The following is a 24685-nucleotide window of genomic DNA, read 5'->3' as shown; positions in this document are numbered from 1 at the left end:
TGTTAGAGATTTTTAATCAGGCGTCATGCTGTTCCGGCTGGAGATTAAGAATGACAAAAAACTGCGAAAAACTAAAAATGTACATTTTTGTAGTCTATTCATATTCATATATGATATCTGAATAATTTATTTTATTGACACATGCAATCAGGGTTTGACATTAACTTTTTTTGCTCACCTGCCAGTGGTTAGTGGTTTTCCAAAGTTACTAGCCATTTAGCATTTTTACTGGCCACAAATTTGACCAATACCATAGGAAAAAACTGCCATATATATTTTTTTAATGTATCTCATAATTTGACATCAGATATGTTAGGCTGTTGTCACTTGACACATGGATCCATTATACCGTTACACATGCGTTTTCTTTCTCAACTGTTTACATTCACTTCAGACATAGCTGACTGTTAACGTGAATACTTGCCAAGACCGACATTTTGTCATTTTTTTGTGTGTATTTGACTATTTGAGCGCTATAAGCAACTCAATTTAGTCCTGAGAGACGGCTTTATGTGCACGCACCCTTCTGTGTAAGCACAAAATCTGCAGGAATGAGTAAAATTATAATCCCACGCCAAAATTTAAGCCCGGAGCAAATGAAGCGAGAGAGTGCGGGGAGGCGGTTTTGTGTTTCTCGCTGTCGGAGAGATCTTGAGAGAGCGAGAACGCACAGCTGGTATCGTGTATCTATTCTGCAGGAAATGAGTTTTGGAAGTGTTTCAGATTGTTCATTATTGATATGTATTGAAAAATCTATATTTTTGCACTTAGTTTATTTCAGACAGCTTTTTTTAAAAGTTGGAGTGACTGTGTTACACGCCACTGCTGAAACCCACCACAAGGCAAATTGTTGAAATTAGGATAGAAATGTAGATTAAAATATGATATTAAAGTATATTAACATCTAAAAAAGTACACACATCAGCTGGTTTGAAGAAAAAACAGAACTTGAGAAAAGGAAATTACACATTGGGGCTGTTTCTACAAAAGTATTAGGCATTAAACAAGTGCCAGGCAGCGGAACAATTAACATGGTGTGTAAGAGGCTGGCCCCTTCCTGTCCTTACTGCAGGCAAGATCACAGGACCAACAATATCCCTGTCCCAGGGAGGCGAACTTTATGCTAATTTAAGCAGCCTCTCACCTTCAGCAGTCCTTGGCTCAGCTCTGCGTCCCTGTAAACAAAGCTAGCAGAGATAGCGCACAAGTGCACAGCCCCGCCGCAATGTCTATTATCAGACTGCGAGCGAACTCATGTAGAATAGAAAAGAGAGTGGGAGTGACAAAGAAAGATCACTAAATAAAAGGGTGGAGAGACAGAACAAGAGAAAGAGAGAGATATGTGTAAAGCTTTTGTCTATCTACAACATTGCTCAAGGTGACAGTTTGATTTAGAGTATTCTCATTCAGAAGGGGCAGCGACGCAAGTTTTCACAGGGTGCACTGAGTGGAACTGTCGGCTCTGTACCACGGGGCAATATGCTGAGCTGATTCAACAACTCCACGACAAATTATTTAAATACTGACATTGAACAGATCTGAAGAAGATAAAGGAGGTCTAGACAAAAAGTCTAAAGGTAATTTATTCAGCAACCCCCCATCTCAAGCAAGACTGGAATGGCAGAGAAACGGGCAAGTTGTAAACAACAGACATATCACCTTCTGTAGACCATCAGCACTGCGTTGACAACTGTGTAATTTTAGAGTATAGAAGCAAATTGTAGGCCACGTCTGCCTTGATATTAGAAAAGACAATGAAATAACAATGAAAGAAAGCATGCTAAACTCTCCCGAGAGGCAGCGTCTGGGAGCACTATGAACCTTTTTTTTTTTTTTTTTACATGCACATTGGTCTGAAGCCATGTGTTTGGCAAAGGCTAAAAACAGCTAATGGACTAAATTAGGGTTTGCAATCCACTTTGTGTTCAAGCTAAATTATTAAATAATACTTACAGAAAGCTTCTTTACCACTGTAATGCTAACTACTTTACTTGCATGTGTAAAACTAGCCACTAAGGTCACTGTCAGGACATTGCTAAGCATTAGCAACAACGCCAAAGCACAATTTAGCATCACTGGTACCAAATGCTGTCAAATCCACCTACAGCCTTTGTTCCTGTAAACAACAATGGAATAAGACCTTAGCGAGCACCGCTAATTACTTCATAAGAGGGGCTAAAAATAAATATGCACTCTCTCTTAAATGACATCTGTACAGAAGTATTCTCCCCTTTCTCAGAAACTGCAACATGTTCTAAATAGGCTAAATGGAGAGAAATAATGGGCTATCTCAGGCCACCCCCCTCCACCATCTCCACACGATGGTAAAAGGGGCTAAGTACACTCAGATGCAGCAAGCAAACAACTTGACCCGAGTGCATTTCCAGCCATGAACATTTATTCTTTTGTGGGATCCAGATGACAAAGCACATGCTGTTGGAAGAACATTCGGAAAGTTTCAGAAAGGTGAGTCTTGTATAACAGGGATGATAGGTGACTTTGATCATTCCCATCCTTGTTGCTTTCTTGTGGTCAGATATGTCAGAAGTGCATTTTGACATGTCTTTTAGCATGCAGAGGTGGTTGTGAAATCAATAAAAAGGCCTGATCAGGTGATAGCAAGGGGCTCTTTCAGACCGACTGTGGCTGTGTCTAAAAGGTCCATCTGGGCTGCTGTCAGCCTCTCTCATATCTGTCAGTAAGCAGAGGAACGAAGAGGTAATAAATAATATATCAGCCCTGATATTTTTAGGTGAATCGAGGTCTCCGATCTTGCGGCTGGTGACCGACTTCTAAAGCTTTTATTTATTTATGCCTCTTTTTTTTTCTTGGGAGATGATGGTGACGAAGGGTAGGCCGAGACCCTCATCTTGAAATAATGAAGAGGGTATCGGGAGACTCCCTACCGAGCGTTGCAAAAATGTCACCTTGGGAAAATGTCACACAGTATTACAAGAGCATTTCATGAATACTGTCTGACATGTCCACAAAAGGCGATATCAAACAAAGTCCAATGTTTCATCTTTGCATGAGGTTATGCGCATTGGACACTCTGACACAAGTTGATTGAGGGCAGCGTGATTTATGCAACAGAAGAAAGTCTGGCAGATAGGACAGAGGAAATGAGTGCATGAAGGAGAGCACTGGACAGCTTTGAAGTGATCAGAGTCTCATTAGGATAGCGCAGATTAGACAAAGGGAGTTCGAACTTGCCAGAGGCTCAGTCATTCACGCAAAGCAAAAGGCCATTCGGTCCAGAGTCTGAGCTGAACTGTGGGAAATGGCCATTTAAGAGATGCAAAAACAATACCCTGCTCACTAGAGCCCAGGGAAGGACTGCTCGCTGATCCAAAGAAATTTCCACTTGAGTTTCCAAAGAGATAAAGCAAGACAAGGCCTAAAAACAGAAGGCTGTGAATCGAAGACCTCTTTGGCACATTATGCCTTATAGAGACAAGAATCAAAACGTCAACGCACCCTGGGCAACACCATTAGAGACATTCTCCGTGGAGAGCACAAAAAGATGCTCATTTGCTTGTTATGTTTTCATTTTTTTGCCTTTGAAATGTCAGCTCTGCTCTCATGAAAGGAAATGCGTGGATACTCTAAGACATTTCAAAGGAGCACAACTTTTTCCCAAGTCTCTGGTGACATCTTGTGTGCTCATTTCAATTGAGAACAGAAAGAGAGAGAGGAACGAGACCAGTGCATTTGTGGGATGCAAATGCAAAAGTGGCGTTCACTCTAGGTATTATTTACAGATAAAAAGGGAATGCCACAAAATGGAGGCAAAAGATGAGAAGTCACATGGGACAACACAGTGACAGCACTGTTCTCTCATATGAAACATCTTTGGGGTACCTTGGGATGAGCCCCATGCCCTGTTTGTTTACAAGGAACAAGCGCAGATGGATTGACAGCATCTGCTTATAGTTACTGATTGATCTAAATATTACCACTACAGTGGATTGAGATTTGGGATAAGTATGGAAAAGAGAACTTTAACTGCAAGAAACTGTGAAAAATTGTGAACATTACAACTGAAACACTTACATGCCATCGAAGGGGTTGGTGCCAGGGACGACGTGGGTGCTGTCCCGGCCCACCAGGAAGCGGACACGCTGGTAGAAGGACTGCAGGGTGCTTAGACTGGAAGAGATCTGGGTTTCTTGGATGATGTCCAGTGGATCAGGAGAGCCCATACACAGAGCGGTAGCATGACATGACGCCTGCAAACAGCAGTCCGGGTCCATGCAGTCTATCAACCCGTCTGATGGAGAGAGGACAGGGTGGAGAGGTTAAATCTTCAATAATGGTAATGTAGTGTCAGAAACCAGATTCCTTGAACCAGATTCAAAGCACAAAAAATTACTTATTTTGCTGTAAGTGAAAATTGATTTATCTGCTTGTAAACTGCCTTCACTTAAAACGGTGGCTAGTTTTAAAAAAAAAATCCAGCAGGACAAAGCTTGTTTAGGTGGTTGATGTGATGGACTACCACAATGGTTTTCTATGGTGAATCATCTTTGTCAAGTTGGTCAGAAGTGATAAGGTGCCACGCTTACAGATTCACTCACAGTAGGGTTAGGGGGTAGTGTCTCATTAAGGCTAATCAGACACAAATCGTTCACAAGGCACCTTCCTCCAGTGGGCACCAATATATGTTAAAGAAACCAGCTAAATCAGGTATGACCTGGTTACCAGAAATGTTCAAAACCAACAGCACAGATGTCTTCCAACATGCTTATTTTGTCCAAGCTAACGTCATTTCCCCTTGGTTGATATCTTTAAAGGAGCAGAAAAAGATTTCATCATCCCAAGACGAACACGGGCAATCCGTTAGCAGGATCTCAAAAAGTTCTAAGAAATAACTGCCTATGTTGGATGGCTTTCTATGCCCTACAGCTGTGTTAAAGCAGTAAGTTAGAACTAGTCTTGCTTCTTATTTCCTTCATGTTTTTTTTTTCTTTCCAACAGTTTTCACACCTCTACAGGCAACCCAGCCTCTCCCTCCTATAATTCAGCTGAAATAATTCAGGACTTCAGGCCACGCTGAGAGGAACCCTTTAATGTGCTGAAGTGGGTCATCCCTTATTCTGTAATATCGCTCTCTCTTCCTCTATCTCTCTACTTTGTGGAACCTCTTTGACCAGATGGGCAAGATCATAAAAATATCGCCTCTCCTGGTGGGAGTATCACTGCTTGTTTCAGACGTCATGATAGTACTACCAACTGACTGCTTTACTTCTAGCGTATGTGTTAGCACTTTCTGATTTGTATTCTATGGCTTATCGTCATTTTAGTTGTGTGTATTTATTTTTGTTATCTTCTACTGGGCTGGATACCCTTACAACCTGTTTTTCCTGTCAATCTCTAAAAAGTGATTATTTAGGATTGTAACAAAAACACCACCAGGCCTGAAACTACATCAAATGATAATCAGTGCTAAAAAGTAGAGTGTGGCAACTATAGCAGAAGCATGATATGTAATCTCCCTGAAGATTGTGCACTTCAGTGCAAACATGTTTTATGCTCAGTGCGGTTCGTGACAAGACGAGGCTACCGTTGATTTAGAGGCTTGGCAGGAGGTCGGTTCTAAGCTGATGCTTGCTGGGAAATGGAGGTTAGATAATGTGGACTTGGTATGTCTATCTGTTAGCTTGGGGAACTTGAAGCCTATGATTTTTACTAAATCAACTCACTCTTCTACAAAAGCTTCATGCATCCACAGGAAAGGTCTGATAATTTCCACAGCTATTTAAAGAGCTACATTCTATTAGCTCAATAAAGGTGCTCAAGAACTTAGTGTTCTCAGTGACCTACTGATAACAGTACATGTGTAACCGTTCCTACTCAACCCTTTGAATTGGAGTCTCCGACGTGGGAGGCGGGCGCACTAACAAGGACTCTAAAGACCGCAGCCTCTAGCGTCAGTCGCTAGCGCACCTCTTGAGGCCAAGGGAGTGAAGCTTACACGCACAGCTCTTACTGGCCTACGCTACACCCCCCCCCCCAAACCTCACTCCCATCTGGGTCAATGGCACCAAATGTAACCGGTCCTACTTGACCCGCTCTGAGCGGGATTCGAACTGGCATCTTCGGCGTGGGAGGGGGCACGCTAAAAAGACCACAGCTTCTAGCGTCAGTCGCTAGTGTGCCTCTTGAGGCCATGGGAGGGATGCTTACCTGCACAGTTCTTGCTGGCCTAAGTTACACAGGCATAATAAACAACTCCAGTAGATAGGAGAGAAGAGAAGAGAAGAGAAGAGAAGAGAAGAGAAGAGAAGAGAAGAGAAGAGAAGAGAAGAGAAGAGAAGAGAAGAGAAGAGAAGAGAAGAGAAGAGAAGAGAAGAGAAAATCTTCGTAATAAATGTTAAGACAGCGTGTTGTTTGTGTTGTACCTCCGTCATTGTCCTTGCTGTCACTGCAGGCTGTCTCCATTGATGTGTCGCAGCCTGCTCCCCGCCAGCCCAGCTGACAAACGCAGTACCAGCCATTATTACCCAGTGTGCATCTGCCGTTGCCATTGCACAGACCAGGACAGCCCTCTGTGCACACAAAAGCAAAACAGACACATTAGAAAGGGCACTTTTTACTAAAACAAATATTGCACTATAACAGACAAAGCCTAGTTACTCTATCCAAGATGAAAAAGTTAAAATGAAGGGCTGTGGGTCAAAAGAGTGCTTCAGTAATAACAGTGATAACTTCAGGTGATTAACCGATACACCGTTTTAAGCCCTTATATCCTATAGAGGCAGACTCATACTGCAGAGCTCAGCCAGATCAATACATTCTCATTAGTGTTGTACAATAGATGCAGAACTCAGCTCTAAATAGAAAGAGAGAGGAAAGAGAGAGCAAGAAAGAAAAGCAAGACAATGAGACACAACAAAGGTAGAAGCAAAATCTAACCCAGAAAAAAAACATTTTCATAACCAGATAAACAGCAATATGTATAATCACAATGTATAATCACAGTTTGTGTTATTTCTTGGGAAATAACACTAACAACCTTAGCTTTAGATAATAGACCAATCTTAAATGTGAAAACCACAAGCTCCAGGCAAAAAAAACAAAAAAAAAAACAGGACCATATTCTGTTTTATACCTATAATGTAGAATGTCATGACACATTTGAAAATAGGATTTCACAGGGCTGCGGTTGAACAGGGAGGTTAATGCTGACAGGATGTTGATGGAACAGGTGGGCACACGGTCCTATAGACAGAAGTATGCTAAATTCAACAGCGTAAAATGTCTCTCATTGTCATCTGTTTTCTCTTCCCCTCCCTACCACTTACGAGCTACCTGTCCAATTCTATTTCCGAAGATGAAAACACAGACGAAAGGCGAGAAACCCTACGCCATCGAAATGTAAAATTCTGACATGCTTTTTACAAGCCAAGAACTGCTCTCCAAGATGTCTGAGCTGACCTATTTTGTCAGTGACAGTTAGCACAGCCACTGCTTGAATATCATAGAGACTAAAGGAAGGGAGAGAGTGAGAGTGGGAGTTTGTATAGAGAAAGAAAGGTGGTGGATGCCTGATAAGAAGGAAATCTGAGATGCCTCTAAAAGCCATGATCATTTCTAAAGATGGCTCAATGCATAATGGCATGCAGTGTTTTCATCCAGGCTTTGTGCATCATGTGCTCAATGTTCCAAGACAGCTGTGCTTCAATAACTGATATATGTAGCGCATTTAGTATCATCTAAAGCAAGAAAAAAATAAATCAATTGCTGATCCTTGCCGTAGCATGTACTGTAAGTCTGCACCTAAATGGAGAAGCCATCAAGAATGGGCTGTAATGTTGACTTATATTATAATATAGCTGCACAGGTCAGCACAATGTCATGGTACTATTGGGTGATGTATCACAAATGGCAATCTTGGTAACTTGCAGTCTCATGTTCTTGTCCAAGCGTGCTCCTGGAGGACTACCTTCCTTTAGAGTTTAGTTATAACTCAAGTTAAACACACCAGAACTAGCTAATCAAGGTCTTCAAAGATGCTCATAAGTTCCAGGTATTTGTACTGGATCATGCTGAAGCTAAACTCTGCAGAAAGGTGGACCTCCAGAAGCAGTAGCGTGTCCCATAGTGCACAGTAGGGTGTCCCTTTGCAGCTGCTTGTAATGTAACCTTAAAGCTGGATAATTCAGAGCGGAGTACTAGTCAACAGTCTACTCTTTGTCACGAAGTGCGACTACAGATGGCATCCCGACCAAGATCTTTGAATCCCAATTCTTGTCTTTTTTTAGGAGATTTCGTAGGTACAAGGTTGTGCCTATTACAGTCTCCAGCTGACCCCACCTCAGTGTAAGGACAATCTTTTTGTGCTACAAGGCAGACAGTGATGGTTATATGCTTTGTTAACAAGCAAAGGGTGAGCTTGACCAGTAGACAGCAGGTTGCTCCTTAAACACCCAAACAGACAAACAGCTGCACAGACTACAGTGGCGAGACGTCTGAATGGTCTGTTCTGAATGCTTATTAAAGAGCTAAATAAATAAAGATCTGTGCTCTGCTGGCAGCAGTTCAGCTTAATTGGCAGCCCTTTCAGAGAGAGGCCCCTGTGGAGCGCACCCGCGCATCAGGCTGAAACAGCTCCGGAGGGCCACGAAACCGCCTTGCGCGACCCCCTGCAGCTCACGCTAGCCGCACTGCCTCTCTATGGAGGGAGGAAGGGAGGGAAGGGGTGTGGCTCACAAAGCAAGAAAACCAGAGACAAGAAAGGGGAAGACAACGAGCAGGTAGGGGGTGTGGGCAGCTCAGGGCTCTGGCAGCACCGGTGCATAGCATGCTTTAATTAGAGAGGCTGCCGCTTCAGCACCTCTCTGAACCCCCGAACCCCCCTCTGCTGTGCTACACAGCTGCACTGAACATCCATTATGCATGGCGCCGGTTGGCAAGGTCCGTGACCCGCCGCCAGCCCTCCCTCCTTGGATCCTGTGGGCCATCCATCCCCCTGAGTTCCCCAGCAGGGATACGGCAGCTAAGGAGCCGCTCCGGCTCCCGTGCCGCCCACTCAGCGGGCGTGAAGGTGCTAAGTGGCGAGGTGGCAAAGCAGCGTATTGGATGTGGTGGTACAACAGCAGCATGATTCGACAAGGACTGTGTTGGTGAGGCATGAAAGCATGGGCTGATTGAAAATACGAGCGCAACCCTGAAGATGAGCTTTTTTTAGGATGGGTTGGTTGATGGAAAAATGATAGAAAAGATAGGACAGGAGGAGTGCCATACCTTTCACTACCTTATCCAGATAGTGAGCTTTAGGGGGAGATAAAAGACAAGGACATATAAGGGAAGTTTTGAACAGTGCTGCTTCCATGACAAGACACAGACAGCTAGAGGCATGGGCTGGTTGCTTGAGACATCTAAGTTTACTGAAACACAGAGGGGCTGCAAAAGCGATTGCTAAGACAATAACATGCAACAAGCAAAACATCACATCACAGGCTGGTAGAGAGTTAAAGGTATGGTGTGACAGGGTAGAGAAAGAGAGAGAGATGGAAAACATTTTTTTTAGAGAGAAGTCTCAGTTTATCAGTACCTGTAATGCAGGAGTACGATTTTTTGGTAACACTTTCTATGAAGCCTGTATATTATAACACATTATAAAACTATTCATAATGCCTTATGTTGGACATTGTTGGACATGCATATTATACGGCTTTATGAATGAAGGTTGAAATGTGTCGTTAAAATTTTAAAACGAGTGTACAGTGCATATTATATAGCTTTATGATTGGAGGTTGATAATGCATTATGCATTATGAAATGCACTAATTCTATAAAATTGTTACATCTTTAAGGTGTAAGATGTATAAAGCTTATAAAGAAAGAGCATGTCACTGATGAGATGGCCAGGCTACAATCCAGCAGTGGAGAAGCAATGCGTCATCTGTTGATCATTCTGTACATTACATCATGGACCGGCAACACTTACCACCTTTAATGGCACAAGTTTTATGAGAATGTATGGTCCCTGCTGTTGTTGGGATGCTATGTTTCACTATGGTGCATGTATGAAGAACATCAATAATGCATCAAGAAAATATTAAAAGACAAAATGCTACTGTAATGTCTCCGGGAAGGAAGAAACAAGGGAAAAAAAAAAAACTTACAATGCCCCTGCATTAGAAGATTTTTTGTTTTACAGAAATAGGCAGTTCATAAGATCAAAATAGAATATGGATTATTTTGCTTTGCTTTTGTGAGGAGCTGTTACTGTAGAGTCTTCTTTTTTCTGGTCACTGACTGATAAACTCAAAAGTTACAGCTAGAGAAAAAAATAAAAACAATACCAGATCAGACTATGTGGTTGCTTGAACAGAGAAGGTTCAATAAGGCTAGGATGAGAGACAAAAAGTAGAACACAGAGAGACAATGATGTTGAGACACACATCAGGATGCAGTCTCACAGAACAGACTTTTTATTGGCCCATCAAGAACACTTAATGTGATTCACCCTGAAAAAACATTACAATCAACCATCAGATTTTAGGGTTATGGTTGGTGTTAGGGCATCACTTATCAACCAATCACTGCTCTTTGATTTAAGGGGTAGGTTAGGGTTAGGCCTACAATAAGATACAATGTAGGGCCTGAACTTCTTAACATATTTTTAAATATTTAAATATATATATTTTCTTTCAACAAATGGTCATTACTTAACTTTTAACTTAACTTATGGATTGAATGTTTTTTTTTAAATAAATATCTAAAGAAAATAATAATAATAATAAGCTTGACTACAATATTTGTAAAAACTGATCAAATGAAACAACAGAAATTTAATGTGTATAGCTATATTCCATGCTAGGAATTTTATTATCTTAAAATCTGACCATGGAACAAACTAATACACCTGGCTCAACTGAAGGGCGGGTGGCTTCTCTCCATGTATGGGGTTGTGTGCTATTGTGCAGTGAAACCAATATTAGACTAAATCTATTTCTAAAAGTATAAATTATGATCATCATGGTGCCTAAGCTAAAATGCTTTGACAATAACATACTCTTTTTAAAATGCTATACTAAAATACCACTTTGTGTTAAGTATCAATTTGATACATCAGGCTTCTATGACATATAGTATGACATACGAGAATATGCAGCTCACACATCTTCATTTTATTCAGACACCCAAACTGACCAGAAAAATGTCATTTGGTGTAGCTGCTGATATTTATATGGCCAAAAAGTAAAAAGCTTGTAATGTAAATCAATGTTATCTTTATAACAGTATAGCAGACTTAAAAAAAAAAAAAATATTGTGGGGGACAAAACGTATGATGATTGAGAGATGAACAGATAAACGTTCCTCAAATGCCTGATGTATCATATTTGATAATCACATTTTAACATGATTAAAAAAAAAAAAAAAAAAAAAAGGTAAGGATAATCAGGTAAAGCCAATTTGCTTCATTCAAGTAAGTGTTAATCGTGAAATATTAGCAATATAAAAGTTTTTATATTGTTAGTTATGTTAATTTATAAAAACTCAGTAACGATTTCACAGATTTCACGACCTGAATGTGGTACATATTGGAAAGGAAAGGCCTTTTATTTGCTCAAAAAGTATAAACTATCAATCAGATGATAGAAAGAATGTAATAGATTGTGTAAAACATTTTCCTGCAAAATTTGGATCATGTTAATAATTTAGAGGCACTGTAAATTGTTTATCAAATATGAAACAGTAAGACGTATAGGGTTAATTAATGTAATTAAATTCAAATTCCAACGGTATTTTTCAAATATATTGGTATATTTTGGTTCAAATAAAACTAAATTAAAGTCGAAACACGTAACTTAAACAATAACTTTACCAAAGGGAATTGCAAATATAATGAATATTTTTAACTAAAAAACATTTTTTATTTGTTAAATTGGTTTGCAATTTAATTCCCCAATGTAAAGAACGCCTTTCCAGTGACTGCTCAGCTCGTGCAATGCAAATGTTTGGGTTCAAAATGAACTAATCGAATGGAACGAGAAAGAGAATAAGAAAGGGAAGTGATGAGTAGAAATGAAAAGACACCATAGCACATTCCCACATTAAAATGCATGAAGACAAGCTTCATATCCTTGAGCAAACCTGTTCATGCTATGCCGGGTTGCACAAATTCAATTACGCATGCTTTCTCTCACACCTTCCCCCCGCCACGACTCCACCCTCATCCCACGCTCCTTACCGATGGTGCAGTGTTCTCCGTTCCATCCCGGGCTGCATTCACACTTCCCGTCCTTGCAGGTCCCGTGTTCGCTGCAGCGCGGGTGACAAGCCCGTTGTTCGCACCCGGCGCCCATCCAGCCCTCGTCGCAGCGACAGCTTCCCGCCACACAGATGCCATGTCCACCACAGTCCGCTGCGCACAGCTCTGCGGGACAGGGGGGGAAGGGGTGTTAGCCAAGAGGAGGCAAATCCAGGAGTTATTGTCAGTGATGGGACGGCCACGCTCCACTACCTTGTCTGATGGGTAGTGAAAAGAAATTCCTGCACCTCATAAAGGGGGCTATCCCTTTTGGACAATACAAATCTAATAAGACCATTACAAAGCAGGGGTTCGAGGATTTGTGGGAGGTTTAACGGGGCAGATATTCTGCTGTCTCTCTTCCTTTTTGGATTCCTACTTTTTTTTGGGGGGGGGGGGGGGGGGATTCCTTCTTTTGTTTGGGAGAAAGAAGAAAGAAAAGTCAAGGAACAAAATACAATTTTGACTTCCTTTAGAAATGGAGACACACGCTGGATCATTGAAGTCGTTTCGCTGCATAAGTAATGAGGTGAAAGCTGAGGCAGCGTGGCAAATATTGTTTTTCTATAAAAAGAAAGATCTGTGAGAGACAATAATTGAGAGTTAATTCACAAATTAAATCTAACACTTGAGATTTCACAAATAAAATGGTCTCTGCCTCTGAGGGTTCTGGGAAGGTTTGGCTTCACATGTCTAGTGAGTTTGAAATCTTGACATAATGCAAAAGTTGTGGTATAAAGCACAAAACATCAAGTGAAGGAATAGTTAACATGGAATACTTTTGACATGCCCAACTATACTTCATCTAAAACAATATTATATATATATATATATATATATATATATATATATATATATATATATATATATATATATTTTTTTTTTTTTTTTTTTTTTTTTATATAATTATCATCTTTGTAGTTTTCATGATCTCATTAGAACTGAAAAATGACATGGATTTTTTGTACTTCAGAAAAATATTCATACCACAGATCAATATACAATGGACTAGAGAAGGCAAAAAGGCAATTATAATAAATGGTGATCAGTTACAGGACCTATATATATATATATATATATATATATATACATTTTTTTTCTGTAGATTTGTATGAATTTTAACCACTAACAATCAGAAAATAAAAACAAAAATGATAAAATAAATCAACTAAATTAAAAACTTTCCTGCAATTCTGTAGAATAGCGCGCACACGCATGCACACACACACACGCGCACACATTTTTAAATTTTCAAAAAAAGCATTCATTTTGTGCCATTTATAAGCTGTTTTTCTCATGGGGACCAAAACAAATTCCCACAAGGTCTAAGACTTCAGATATTGTCATCTTTGTAGGGGCAATTTGTCCCCAAAATGTAGGATTTACCAGACCACACACACGATTTTAAAAGGTGGATACAATAAACAGATAAATAATTAAAAAAAAGAACAAATATTTTCATGCTATGCAAATGAGAGCCCTCTTCAAAGTGTAGAACAGTGGTTATGTAATGTTTTCTAATTATCCAAATCTATGCAGAGGGAAGCCAGAAAGGAGGTCGCTTATAGGCCAATAATGAGTCAATTATGTTAATGTAACTCTGCATTATGTCATTGTTACAAATAAAACAAAGTTAAGTTAGTCTTTTCAGGCACAAACCATAACATGGCATTACCAGATTTAAAAGCTTGAAGGCAAAAAAAAAACATCCTTCCCTCATGCTAATTACAACACTGGGCCTTTGTTAAATTATGTAAATGCCCTTAATTTCACATGCAACATTTCAATTAGAGGCATCCTAATGGCATTTCATTGCTTAAAGTTGTCAAGGAGACACAGTTGCTCATTTTCTCTCGTTCTTACTCTCCTTTAGTGTCCCTCTTTTGATTCACCTAGTATTTTGCCTCTCGCATTCACGCAAAAACATCTCGCATGATAATGCAAATATCGTTTTCTCATAAAGGTGTTCCTCAAAGCTATTCTCATTAAGGTTACACAGCAGCCAAGTGGCAGGATGATACCATCTGTGAATCATTCCCACAATGCTTCACTGCAGGGCAAAGACGCTCTGAACGTTGTACAATAATTGGGTAACTCCTGCTTGCGTCCTTTAATGGAGGAGGAGAACTAATTGATGCAGATCTTGATTGTTTGCAACAGCTCATTTCAGAATGTGTTGGAGCTGCCAGCCTGCAAACATACTAGAGCTGAAAGCTTTCTTTTTCAATTACCAGAAGTGACCAAGAGAACAGAGACAAAAAAAGAGGAAAAAAAGCAGGAGTGACAGAGAGGGAGGAAGCGATTTTCAGATTTTAGGAGTGACCGTATCTTCGTTTAGTTTTGTGGCATAACATTTATTTTATCCCCAACATTTATGTTATAACCATTACCATTGCAATAAATGTAATCAAATGTGCAGCAAACAAAACAATTTGCCGCTAATGGTTTCACAGATGTTTGCCAAGGGGATAAATATATCGGAACTTTACTTTTTATTTAATTTTATTTAATTTTTAATTTTTAAATGAATTACATTTTATTTTTTAATTTAATAAAAATTCTAAAATAAAATATATATATATATATATATTGAATTCAATTAAATAATATACCAAAGCTCACAATTTGCACAGGCCAGCACAGGAGAGTACAAGTTTCTTAATAATTTAGTCATGCTGGATGTTTCGCTTGAGAAGCCAGGCTTTAAATGGCTATTTCCAGCAAATCCCTCGGATTACATAATAGGTCAGTCTGTCTGCTTGGCATTAAAAGTGAAATTCATATTCACAGATAGTTGTGTTTCAAAAATTCCCGTAATTCTCTGATCTCTCAAAGCCTTGTTGTGTTTGCAATAGCAGTGACCAAAATAACAATATTGCATCACTGCTTTTAAACACTTTGAGTGATATTAATAATAAATGTCCCTGTTTCGAGGGCATTTGGGCATTTTGAAGATGATAACTTGTAAGATGTTTTGATTTGTGTAACATTTGTTCATTTATTAATTAGTCAGTTTGTCTTACATGTTATCATACCATGTTATCTTCTTCAAAATCACATTCTTTGAGGTGCATTATGGGATGCTTTTTTTAAAACAGCATTTTAGGACTGCTTTACCTTCGCTTACCACATATATATATATATATATATATATATATATATATATATATATATATATATATATATATATATATATATATATATATATATACAACTAATGCTGTAAACTATACAGGCAACCCTCTCCTTATAACATAACTATAATATTAGAGCTATTATATTTTATTATAAACGTCATACGTCGGCATCCATCTGCCGTGAACGCGCGTCGACCGTTGCCGGAAGCAAGATATTTTCATTTATAAAGTTTTAAATATGTATATTTTTACGACAAAACCGCACGGATTACCCTCAGAAGGCCTTCGTTTATCCCCCTGGAGCCGAATGGATTACTTTTGTGAAGGATGCATGCACATTTTGGGACTTGAAGGAGGTGGACCCCATAACTTCACATTATAACCACTGAAAGATCTAAGACATTTTCTAAAATAACTGAAAATCTGAAAAATGATTGACATATGCATCTCGAACGGCTTGAGGGTGAGTAAATCATGGGTTAAATATCATTTTTGGCCGAACTATCCCTTTAATGTTTTAAAGTACAAAACGCCATTTTGGTGATAAAAGGACATCATTTGTGATTATTGGATGGGAGGCGCACTACAAATAATGTTTGATGGGGAAAAACTGCACACCTGGCAACCCTGACTCGAACTTCAGGTGACTCAAAGGATCAAATACTGCCTGCTTTAGCGTTACTATGATTTTTTTTTAACAGTTAATGCATTATTGTCATGTTAACAGCCTTAAATTCAACACAAGAGACATTTTATTTACACACAGTATGAGTTACAGTGTTAAACGGTTTCCTGCTCCCTGATTGACAGAATATAATCAGCCCTGATCATCGGCTAATTTTAAACAATCAGCAAAATAATTGCATTTATCGACCGATACAGATTGTTTGCTGATAATATAAAAATGCACATGTGTATTATTACTTCAGTTAGTTAAAAGTTTAGGTGCTTCTCCTGGATTCGAAATGTACTCCAGTCATGATTTTAAAGATTGTGTTTCACCTCAACTAAACCAAAACCGCAGGTGTGAGACTCCTGTCCAGTGTAAGAAGACATCAGTGTACCAGCTTGAGGGGAAATCAAAGCACACTTTCCACAGGTCACTGTGAGAACCTCCATGAGGTGCTAAACTGCTTTAGCTGTATCAGACGCTGCTGTTTCACCCCCGCCTCCTGATGGAGGTCTAACTAGCGTGACTGAAACAGCTCAAATGTGGAAAAATCTCTGTGAAAAGGTGGTCAGGCATGACCGGGAGAGGGGTCGAGAGGAGGGGACTTAAGTGTTTTGAAACCATGGAGAATTTGACCAAACTGCCTATTCTTGATGGGATCAAAGAAAGGAAATGAAACAGTGTTAACTTTATCAACCGAGTTTCAAAAATGGCTGCTTAATTCAGAAGGAAAAATGTCTTTGAAGTGTTTCTAATTTAAACGTTCTATAATGGCCAATTGACTGAGCGTTTGCCGAAGCACTTTGCATATATTGTTTTCTCTGAATTTTCTCAATCACACGAGCCGAGAACAGTGAGGTAAATTATGTGAAGCATGAAATTACACCCTGACACCTGTAGCCACCGCTGTCATGGCAACAGGTGGCGTGAAGATTAGCAACGATAAGCTGCATCAAGTTTCATTTAGAGGGTTTAGGAAATTTGAACAGAAATCACTACGTGCACAGGCACGCAGAAATATGAGATGAACTGCTCACAAAGAGATAAATTCACAAACACAGGTGTACGATTTGCCCTTCAGATTAGTGTGACGCTAACACAGTCCCCCATACAGAGTACACAATTGATATGATCAGATCAGGCAGGTATTTGTATGCGATACTTAAATGATTATTAAATCAAAGGCCAAGAAGAATATTTATATATATTAGGGCTGTCAAAAGATTAATCGCGATTAATCGCATCCAAAATAAAAGTTTGTGTTTACATAATATATGTGTGTGTACTGTGTATTTGTATATATAAATACACACACATGCATGTATACATTTAAGAAATATTTGCATACATATACTGTATATATATTTATATAGTTTATATTATATATAAATATAATTTTTTTTTATATATAAATAACAAATTTTTCTTAAATATATACATGCATGTGTGTGTATTTATATATACAAATTTAATTATACACAGTACACACACATATATTATTAAAAACAAACTTTTATTTTGGATGCGATTAATCGCGATTAATCTTTTATCGAGTCAAGACTAAAATCTAGTTAAAGATGAAAACGTAACCAAAATCTCCCTTTATTTTTGCTGAAAAAAACATTTTATGGACAGTAACTTTACAGAATGTGCTGCACAAGTCTCATCTACAAGCGTTCATGCTTGCGGTTGCCAGATCTCAAGAGTTCAAGCTTTTGTGTTAAAAGAACACATTTTCTGTCCGTGTTTTACTTCAATCTGGCAACTGTTTACTACTTTCAATCTGACAACCATGCACACATGGTTAAATAAATTAAAATAACAAATAAAAATAAAATAAAATAGAAAAATAAATAGTTGAAAAAACTGGAAATATAAAAATTCTATAAATATTAATAAATACTATCATAGTATATATGAAAAATATCAAAATAACACTGATTGGTGCACACAAATGAAAATAACTAAAAAGTTCTTCCTTCTGTTCATTTAGTTAAACCAATAATAAGCTAAATAAATAAATACAAAGTAACAAGGCTGAAATAGGGAAGTGAACATAACAGCATAGGGCATTTCGTCATACTGACCTGTGGAGCAGTCGTGACCGGTCCAGTTGGGGTCACAGTTACAAGTGTTGGTGTCAGGCAAGAAGGTCCCGTGTCCCGAGCACTGCTCCATACATGAAGCACGTGGACTTTCGCATCCAGGACCTCCCCAACCTACAAAACAGTGGCACTCTCCACGTACACAGACACCTCTCCCTGAGCAGGTCGGGTCCAGGCAGTCCACTGCACAAAAACACACAGAACACACAGCACAGGTATTCAGTAACTCATTTTCCACATAGCTAATTCAAAAGTAAAAATACATCAGAAGAGCCATTTCCCATCAGCCCAAACTCATCATCAAAAACAAGCGCACTATATCAAACTTGCATGCATTCACATCAAACTGTCATAGCTCAGTGTCCCCTTCTGTTCACCTTCCTTTCGTTGTGTGACTCAGGCCTTAGTCATCCACCCTATAGACCAAAAAAGAAAGACTCTAGAGGTTTAGCTCTTGTAGCAGAGAGCGCGCCGCATGCCCAGCCGCGTCTGAGGAGGCCTGACACTTCTAAAAACCCTGAGAGCAACAGGATTTACAAACGGTCAAATTAAATGGCAGCATTCGCTGTCGTGCAGTAAACTGGCAGGTGGGAAGAGTGTTGCTCTCTCTCTCTCTCTCTGACTTCTCTAGCTGGTGGTAATGAGATTTCCTCCCAGCGCCGGGAAGGGAAAAGACTGGCGCGGTCGGAGCATGTTCTGCTAAATTGAAAAGCGATGCTGGATGTGGTCCCCCCCCCCCACTTACTGTGAACCCAAAACCAAGCGTGACAGAATGCAAACAAGGACACCTACAATGGCCCATGGGCAACAAACTCAGCTTCCTGTACCCATGTTACTCTTAATTCATTTCTAACCCTTGTTGAAGAATGAACTGGGATGTTCTTAAAATAAAGTAAAAACTTTTGCAGTTTTTGCAACCCATTTGACAAATATGAATGAGATACGCGAAACCGGATGTTCAAAGGGAAAAAAATGTAGGCAGCAGGGTTGCACACTGTTTAGAACTGAGAATGCCTTTGAAATTCTAATTCAATTCCTGAATTTGAGGTATAGCAAATAGAATGCACAACAGCAATTTGAATTTAAATGTAACAAAGTAAAAAATGAAATTAATTCAAATTCAAAAGAATGTATATGTCATTCGTAACTAGAAAACTAGTTCAAACTTTTTAATGTTAGATAGAACGATAGCATGCTAAAACGAATGAATACATACAAACCAAACAATGCTAGAACAAACCAAACAATAGAATGTTAGAACAAACAATACAATGCTAAAACCAAACAAAGAATAGAATGCTAGAACAAACAACAGAATGCTAAAACAAACTATATAATCCTTGAATGAACAATAGAATGTTAACAAACAAACAAACGACAGAATGCTAGAACAGAATGCTAAAACAAACAAACGATAGAATGCTAGAACAAACAACAGAATGCTAAAAAAACAAACAATAGCACGATAGAATGAAAAATAGAATGTTAAAATAAACGAAGGATAGAATGCCAAAACAAATAAACAACAGATTGCTAGAATGAACAATTGAATGTTAAAACAAACAATAGCATGCTTGAATGAACAATAGAATGTTAACCAACAAATGCTAGAATGCTAGAACAAACAACAGAATGCTAAAACAAACAAACAATAGCATGATAGAACGACAAATAGAATGTTAAAACAAACGAAGGATGGAATGCTAAAACAAACAACAGATTGCTAGAATGAACAATTGAATGTTAAAACAAACAATAGCATGCTTGAATGAACAATAGAATGTTAACCAACAAACGATAGAACGCTAGAACAAACAACAGAATGCTAAAAAAACAAACAATAGCATGATAGAATGAAAAATAGAATGTTAAAACAAACGAACGATAGAATGCTAAAACAAATAAACAACAGATTGCTAGAACGAATGATCTTTGAAAGGCTAAAACGAACAAACAGACAAATGATAGATTGCTAGAAGACTAGAAAAGAATGAATGAACAAATAAATACATAAAGTTAGTTTATTTTATCATATTTAATAACCAATTGTGGACAAACACAATTTTTTTAAATGCATATATTTGATATTTCTTTAAATTACTATTCAGTAAATGTGTCTTATTGTCATTCCAATTCATATTTCTGTGGGTATGGCCTATTCAAATTCCAAATCATGAACTAATTTAAAAAATAATAGTAGAAACAGTAATATTGTGATACAGTATATTACAATTTAAAATAACTGTTTTCAATTTTTTATATATTTTTAAAAATGTAATGTATTCCTGTAATGCAAAGCTGAATTTTCAGCATCATTACTCCAGTCTTCAGTGTCACATGATCCTCATTCTATTAGAAATCATTCTAAATGCTGATTTGCTGCTCGAGAAACATTTCTTATTATTATCAATGTTTAAAACAGTTTTGGCTTAATATTTTTGTGGAAATCATGATTTCTTTTTTTAAGATTTCTTGATGAATAAAAAGTTAAAAAGAACAGCATTTATTTAAAATAGACTTTTGTAAAAGTTTTACTGACACTTTTGTATTAATTTCATTGGGGAAAAAATCTTTCCGCCTCCACAACTTTTGTACGGTACTGTATAACTATGTGGAAATGAAGGTGTGAAACCAGAATGTGCCCTCACAGATGGCTAACATGAGGCCAGCTGGGACATGATGGGAAAGGAGGGATGGGGTCGCTACATTGCCGACTCCCTTTACCATGACACAAATGGGTGGAGAGGCCGTTCCTATAGATGAGCAGGAGTTCGGGTCTCTTAGCAGATGGTTTGGGCACAAGGCACAGAGATCATAGGCTAAATGACAAGAGCCTCTCTCCTGGCAATTAATCATCACCGCCTGAAGGTCGCGGCGAAGAAAAGGTAGAACCGTTAAAGGGCCAGCGTCGGCATTCTCTTCCTCAACGGGCAACGGTGAGACCCGAAATAGAATTGCCGGGGGTCAGAAGAGTCAGAACATACCATTTGTCAAAATCGCACACATCATTTTTCATCTTCAAATGAGAGCCTTCAAAAACTGCCAAGCACAATGGCTACTTTAATCTTATCTCTTCACAGCTCGGTCGCCCCTGTCGTCGGGCTGCTGTAGTCTCCGTTCAGGCTTCTCAGTGCAAATTTGACTTATTGGATCTTGACCCAAATGAATTGTTCTTCTTTTAATGGATTGCTTTGGACCCTCAGAAGTATCCATAATGCATGTGAAGGAGCGAGGAGAATTCCTAGGCGAAACGAGACGAGTCGGATACTTATGGGCCTGCTCGAAAACTCGAAGGTCATGTACGCCCATCTTAAATATTCAGAAGGGTACTTATGCATACTAAAAAAGGCCAAGACGGGCATCTTTCTCCATTTCTGTGTGATTTGGTGCATAAAAATTGGGTGTATAAAAAAAGAGGGGCAACGGCAACACTAAAATAGCTCATAATGTATTGCAGATTGTATAATGGTAGATATTACGCATACACTACCGGACAAAAGCTTGGAAGTTTTCTGTTGTAACGTATTTAAAGTGTAATTTATTCCTGTGATCAAAGCTGAATTTTCAGCTTCATTACTCCAGTCTTCAGTGTCACATGATCCTTCAGAAATCAGTATAATATGATGATTTGATGCTCAAGAAACATTTATTATTACTATCAATATTGAAAACAGTTGTGCTGCTTAATATTTTTGTGGCAATGGTGATTCTTTTTTTTCCTGATTATTTGATGAATAGAAAGTTCAAAAGAACAGCATTTATTTGAAATAGAAACCTTTTGTAACATTATGTCTTTATGTCACTTTTGATAAATTGAATGCATCCTTACTTTCTTTTAAAAAAAATCCCTTTTTTAAACCTAACCAAAACTTTAAAATGGTAGTCTATCAATATCCAGCAGCAAAAACTGTTTTCAACATTAATAATAAGAAATGTTTCTTGAGCATCAAATCAGAATATTAGTGTGATTTCTGAAGGATCATGTGACACTGAAGACTGGACTTTTTATAATTTTATTGTTAAGAATGCAAACTTCTTTCAAAAACATAAAAAAAATAAAAAAAATTGAAAATTTGACCAGGAGTGTATATTGGCTAGACTTATTTTTTTTTCCCCTCCAAATTTTTTGAGAATACTATCAAAAAAAGATTTAGTTGTTTTTTTAAATTTACTCTGGTACCTTCTTCGCAGTTCTCCCCTTTGTAGCCTGGATTACAGATGCAAGTTCCCACAATGCATGTGCCATGTCCGCTGCAGGTTATGTCGATGCACTGGTTAGTAGGAACATCACATTCGGATCCTTTCCAACCGCTGTGACACATGCAGCGGCCTTTGAGGTACTGACCGTTCCCACTGCAAAGCACCGGACAGGACGCTGGAAAGAATACACACATACACAACATGTCACAGAGCTGCCAAATGTAGCTTGGGCTGGCCTGCTGGACTCAACTCATGTCTGTGTGGAAATCAATATGAGCACTGCAGCAAAAGCTACAGTAGTAAAAGTCCGTGAAACCACATCGATCCAGAAGTTTTATGTATGAACAAGGGATTTCAGAATAGCGAATGATCAGAGACTAGAATACACAAGAAACATGCAAACAGCAGTGAGAGAACAGAATTCAAGTATGAAAAATCAATGTTGAAGTGACGGGGCACAAGAGAACCAATTTTTTTCCCCCCTTGATGTCTGGCAAAATACCACAGTTACAACGTGACTACACTTTTTGTTCTCATGAACCCTAAAGCATACATTTTGAATTGATATATATACACCTTTCATGACTTCAAAATGTATATATGCAGTATATATATATATATATATATACACACACTTCACAATTCGATTCGATTTCGATTCGATTCAATATTGATTATTTTGGATATCAGGTACAATACAAATTTTCTCAAGGAAAACAAATCTCTTAACTAATGCTGTAAACTATGGGAGTCAGTTGTAGCCTACTAGGCTTCATTAGCCTACTATAATATTGAAGGTAAAAATGAACTGATTTGTATACAAACACTTAAATTACACTTATTTATTTTTATAATAATAAAGTTATATGAAACATAAACATTTAAATGGTGGCTGTCAGAAAAACTTGCCAGATTTATTCAAACATGCATTAAATATTGAAGAACATTAAAAATTATAATTAATTATTTGTAACTTCGTAACAAAGCACAAATATTATTGTGATTTATTGGATGGGATGCGCGCTACAATGTTCCATTCATTCATCAACTGAAAACAGGATGACTAGCCTAATCGATTCTTGGGATTTAAGAATCGATATTGGTTCGTAAAAATGAGAATCGATTAAAATCGAGAAATCTATATTTTTTTGCCCAGCAATCAGTGTTGGGGGTAACTCATTACAAGTAACTTGAGTTACGTAATCAGATTACTTTTTCAAGTAACTAGTAAAGTAATGCATTACTTTTTCAATTTGCAATAAAATATCTAAGTTACTTTTCCAAATAAGTAACGCTAGTTACTTTTTCACATTTATTGACTGACAGCTCTCCTGTCCCCATGTTGAGAGAAACAAAGTGAGGTGGTGGTGTGTGCGCTGTGTAAACATGATGGTTATTGTAGTTCTAGAGTAAATGTGAACTTACTCATCTCACTGCTCAAAATAAATAAAAACAGTAAAATGCAATCTCAGAATTTTACTCAACTTTTATAATTAACTATTAAATTACACAAATATACTTTGTGAATTTAATCTCACTTTATTAATGTCTTTGCTGCTGACCTTCAAGGATCTAATTCAACCATACTAATAAGCAAAAATTACTTTATAAGATTTAGAAATAAGAGTGTTGAACTTCCTTCTCCTGTATAGTATTGTTCTTTAATCCAGATCAGTAGCGCAGCTGAAAGGTTAGTTTGAGCGGCACCCTTTACTGTACAAGCGTAAATATACATTTCCTTCAGCCTGAGGCTTATTCAGTTCACTTTTGGTGTGAAAGGGCCTTAACATTTGCCAAAAATATAACTTTTTTGTTGGTCTTGTTATTAAAAAAACAAACAAGCAAGCCCAGCCCAGGTGAGAAGAAAAAGTAACGTAAAAGTAACGTAACACATTACTTTTCATAAAAAGTAACTAAGTAATGCAATTAGTTACTTTTTTGGGGAGTAACGCAATATTGTAATGCATTACTTTTAAAAGTAACTTTCCCCAACACTGCCAGCAATATATATATAGTATCTTAATGTCTTTGCATATGAAGCACTTTTAATTCAATTTACCGTGTTCATTTAATGAATTATTTATGGGAAAAAAATTACGTGTTATAGTTATCAACCCATTTAACGCAGACCTACATAGGTCATCTTACATTGTATACAGTTGATTGATGACGAACATGAAGCATTGATTTTACAATCTCAGAGCATCACACAACGGTGTTTAATTTCTAAATGAGTACACGTTTTGAGCGAATCAATCGGGCAAACCAATGATTCAATGACTTACTCATTTAGACATTTACCGCCACCTAC

General features: G+C 38.1%; 1 protein-coding gene across 9 annotated transcripts in view; it reads right to left on the bottom strand.

The window, feature by feature from the left end:
- tenm4 (teneurin transmembrane protein 4) overlaps positions 1-24685 on the bottom strand; it is a 245647-nt gene that overhangs the window by 63363 nt on the left and 157599 nt on the right. For 7 of the 9 annotated variants that reach the window (XM_079885418.1, XM_079885420.1, XM_079885419.1 and 4 more), the window contains 6 exons: positions 22355-22549; positions 18157-18357; positions 12203-12388; positions 9247-9273; positions 6402-6548; positions 4054-4270 (listed from right to left, as the gene is read on the bottom strand). In XM_079885418.1, coding sequence (XP_079741544.1) covers positions 4054-4270; positions 6402-6548; positions 9247-9273; positions 12203-12388; positions 18157-18357; positions 22355-22549 — 973 coding nt within the window. The remainder of the gene's footprint in view (positions 1-4053; positions 4271-6401; positions 6549-9246; positions 9274-12202; positions 12389-18156; positions 18358-22354; positions 22550-24685) is intronic. The other 2 variants (XM_079885421.1, XM_079885426.1) reach the window with 1 other exon arrangement.

The sequence above is a fragment of the Squalius cephalus genome, assembly GCF_949319135.1.
Source record: "Squalius cephalus genome assembly, chromosome: 11".
Lineage (NCBI taxonomy): Eukaryota > Metazoa > Chordata > Actinopteri > Cypriniformes > Leuciscidae > Squalius > Squalius cephalus.
Note: the sequence above shows the minus strand (reverse complement) of the source record. Positions and strands in the feature narration are given on the sequence as shown.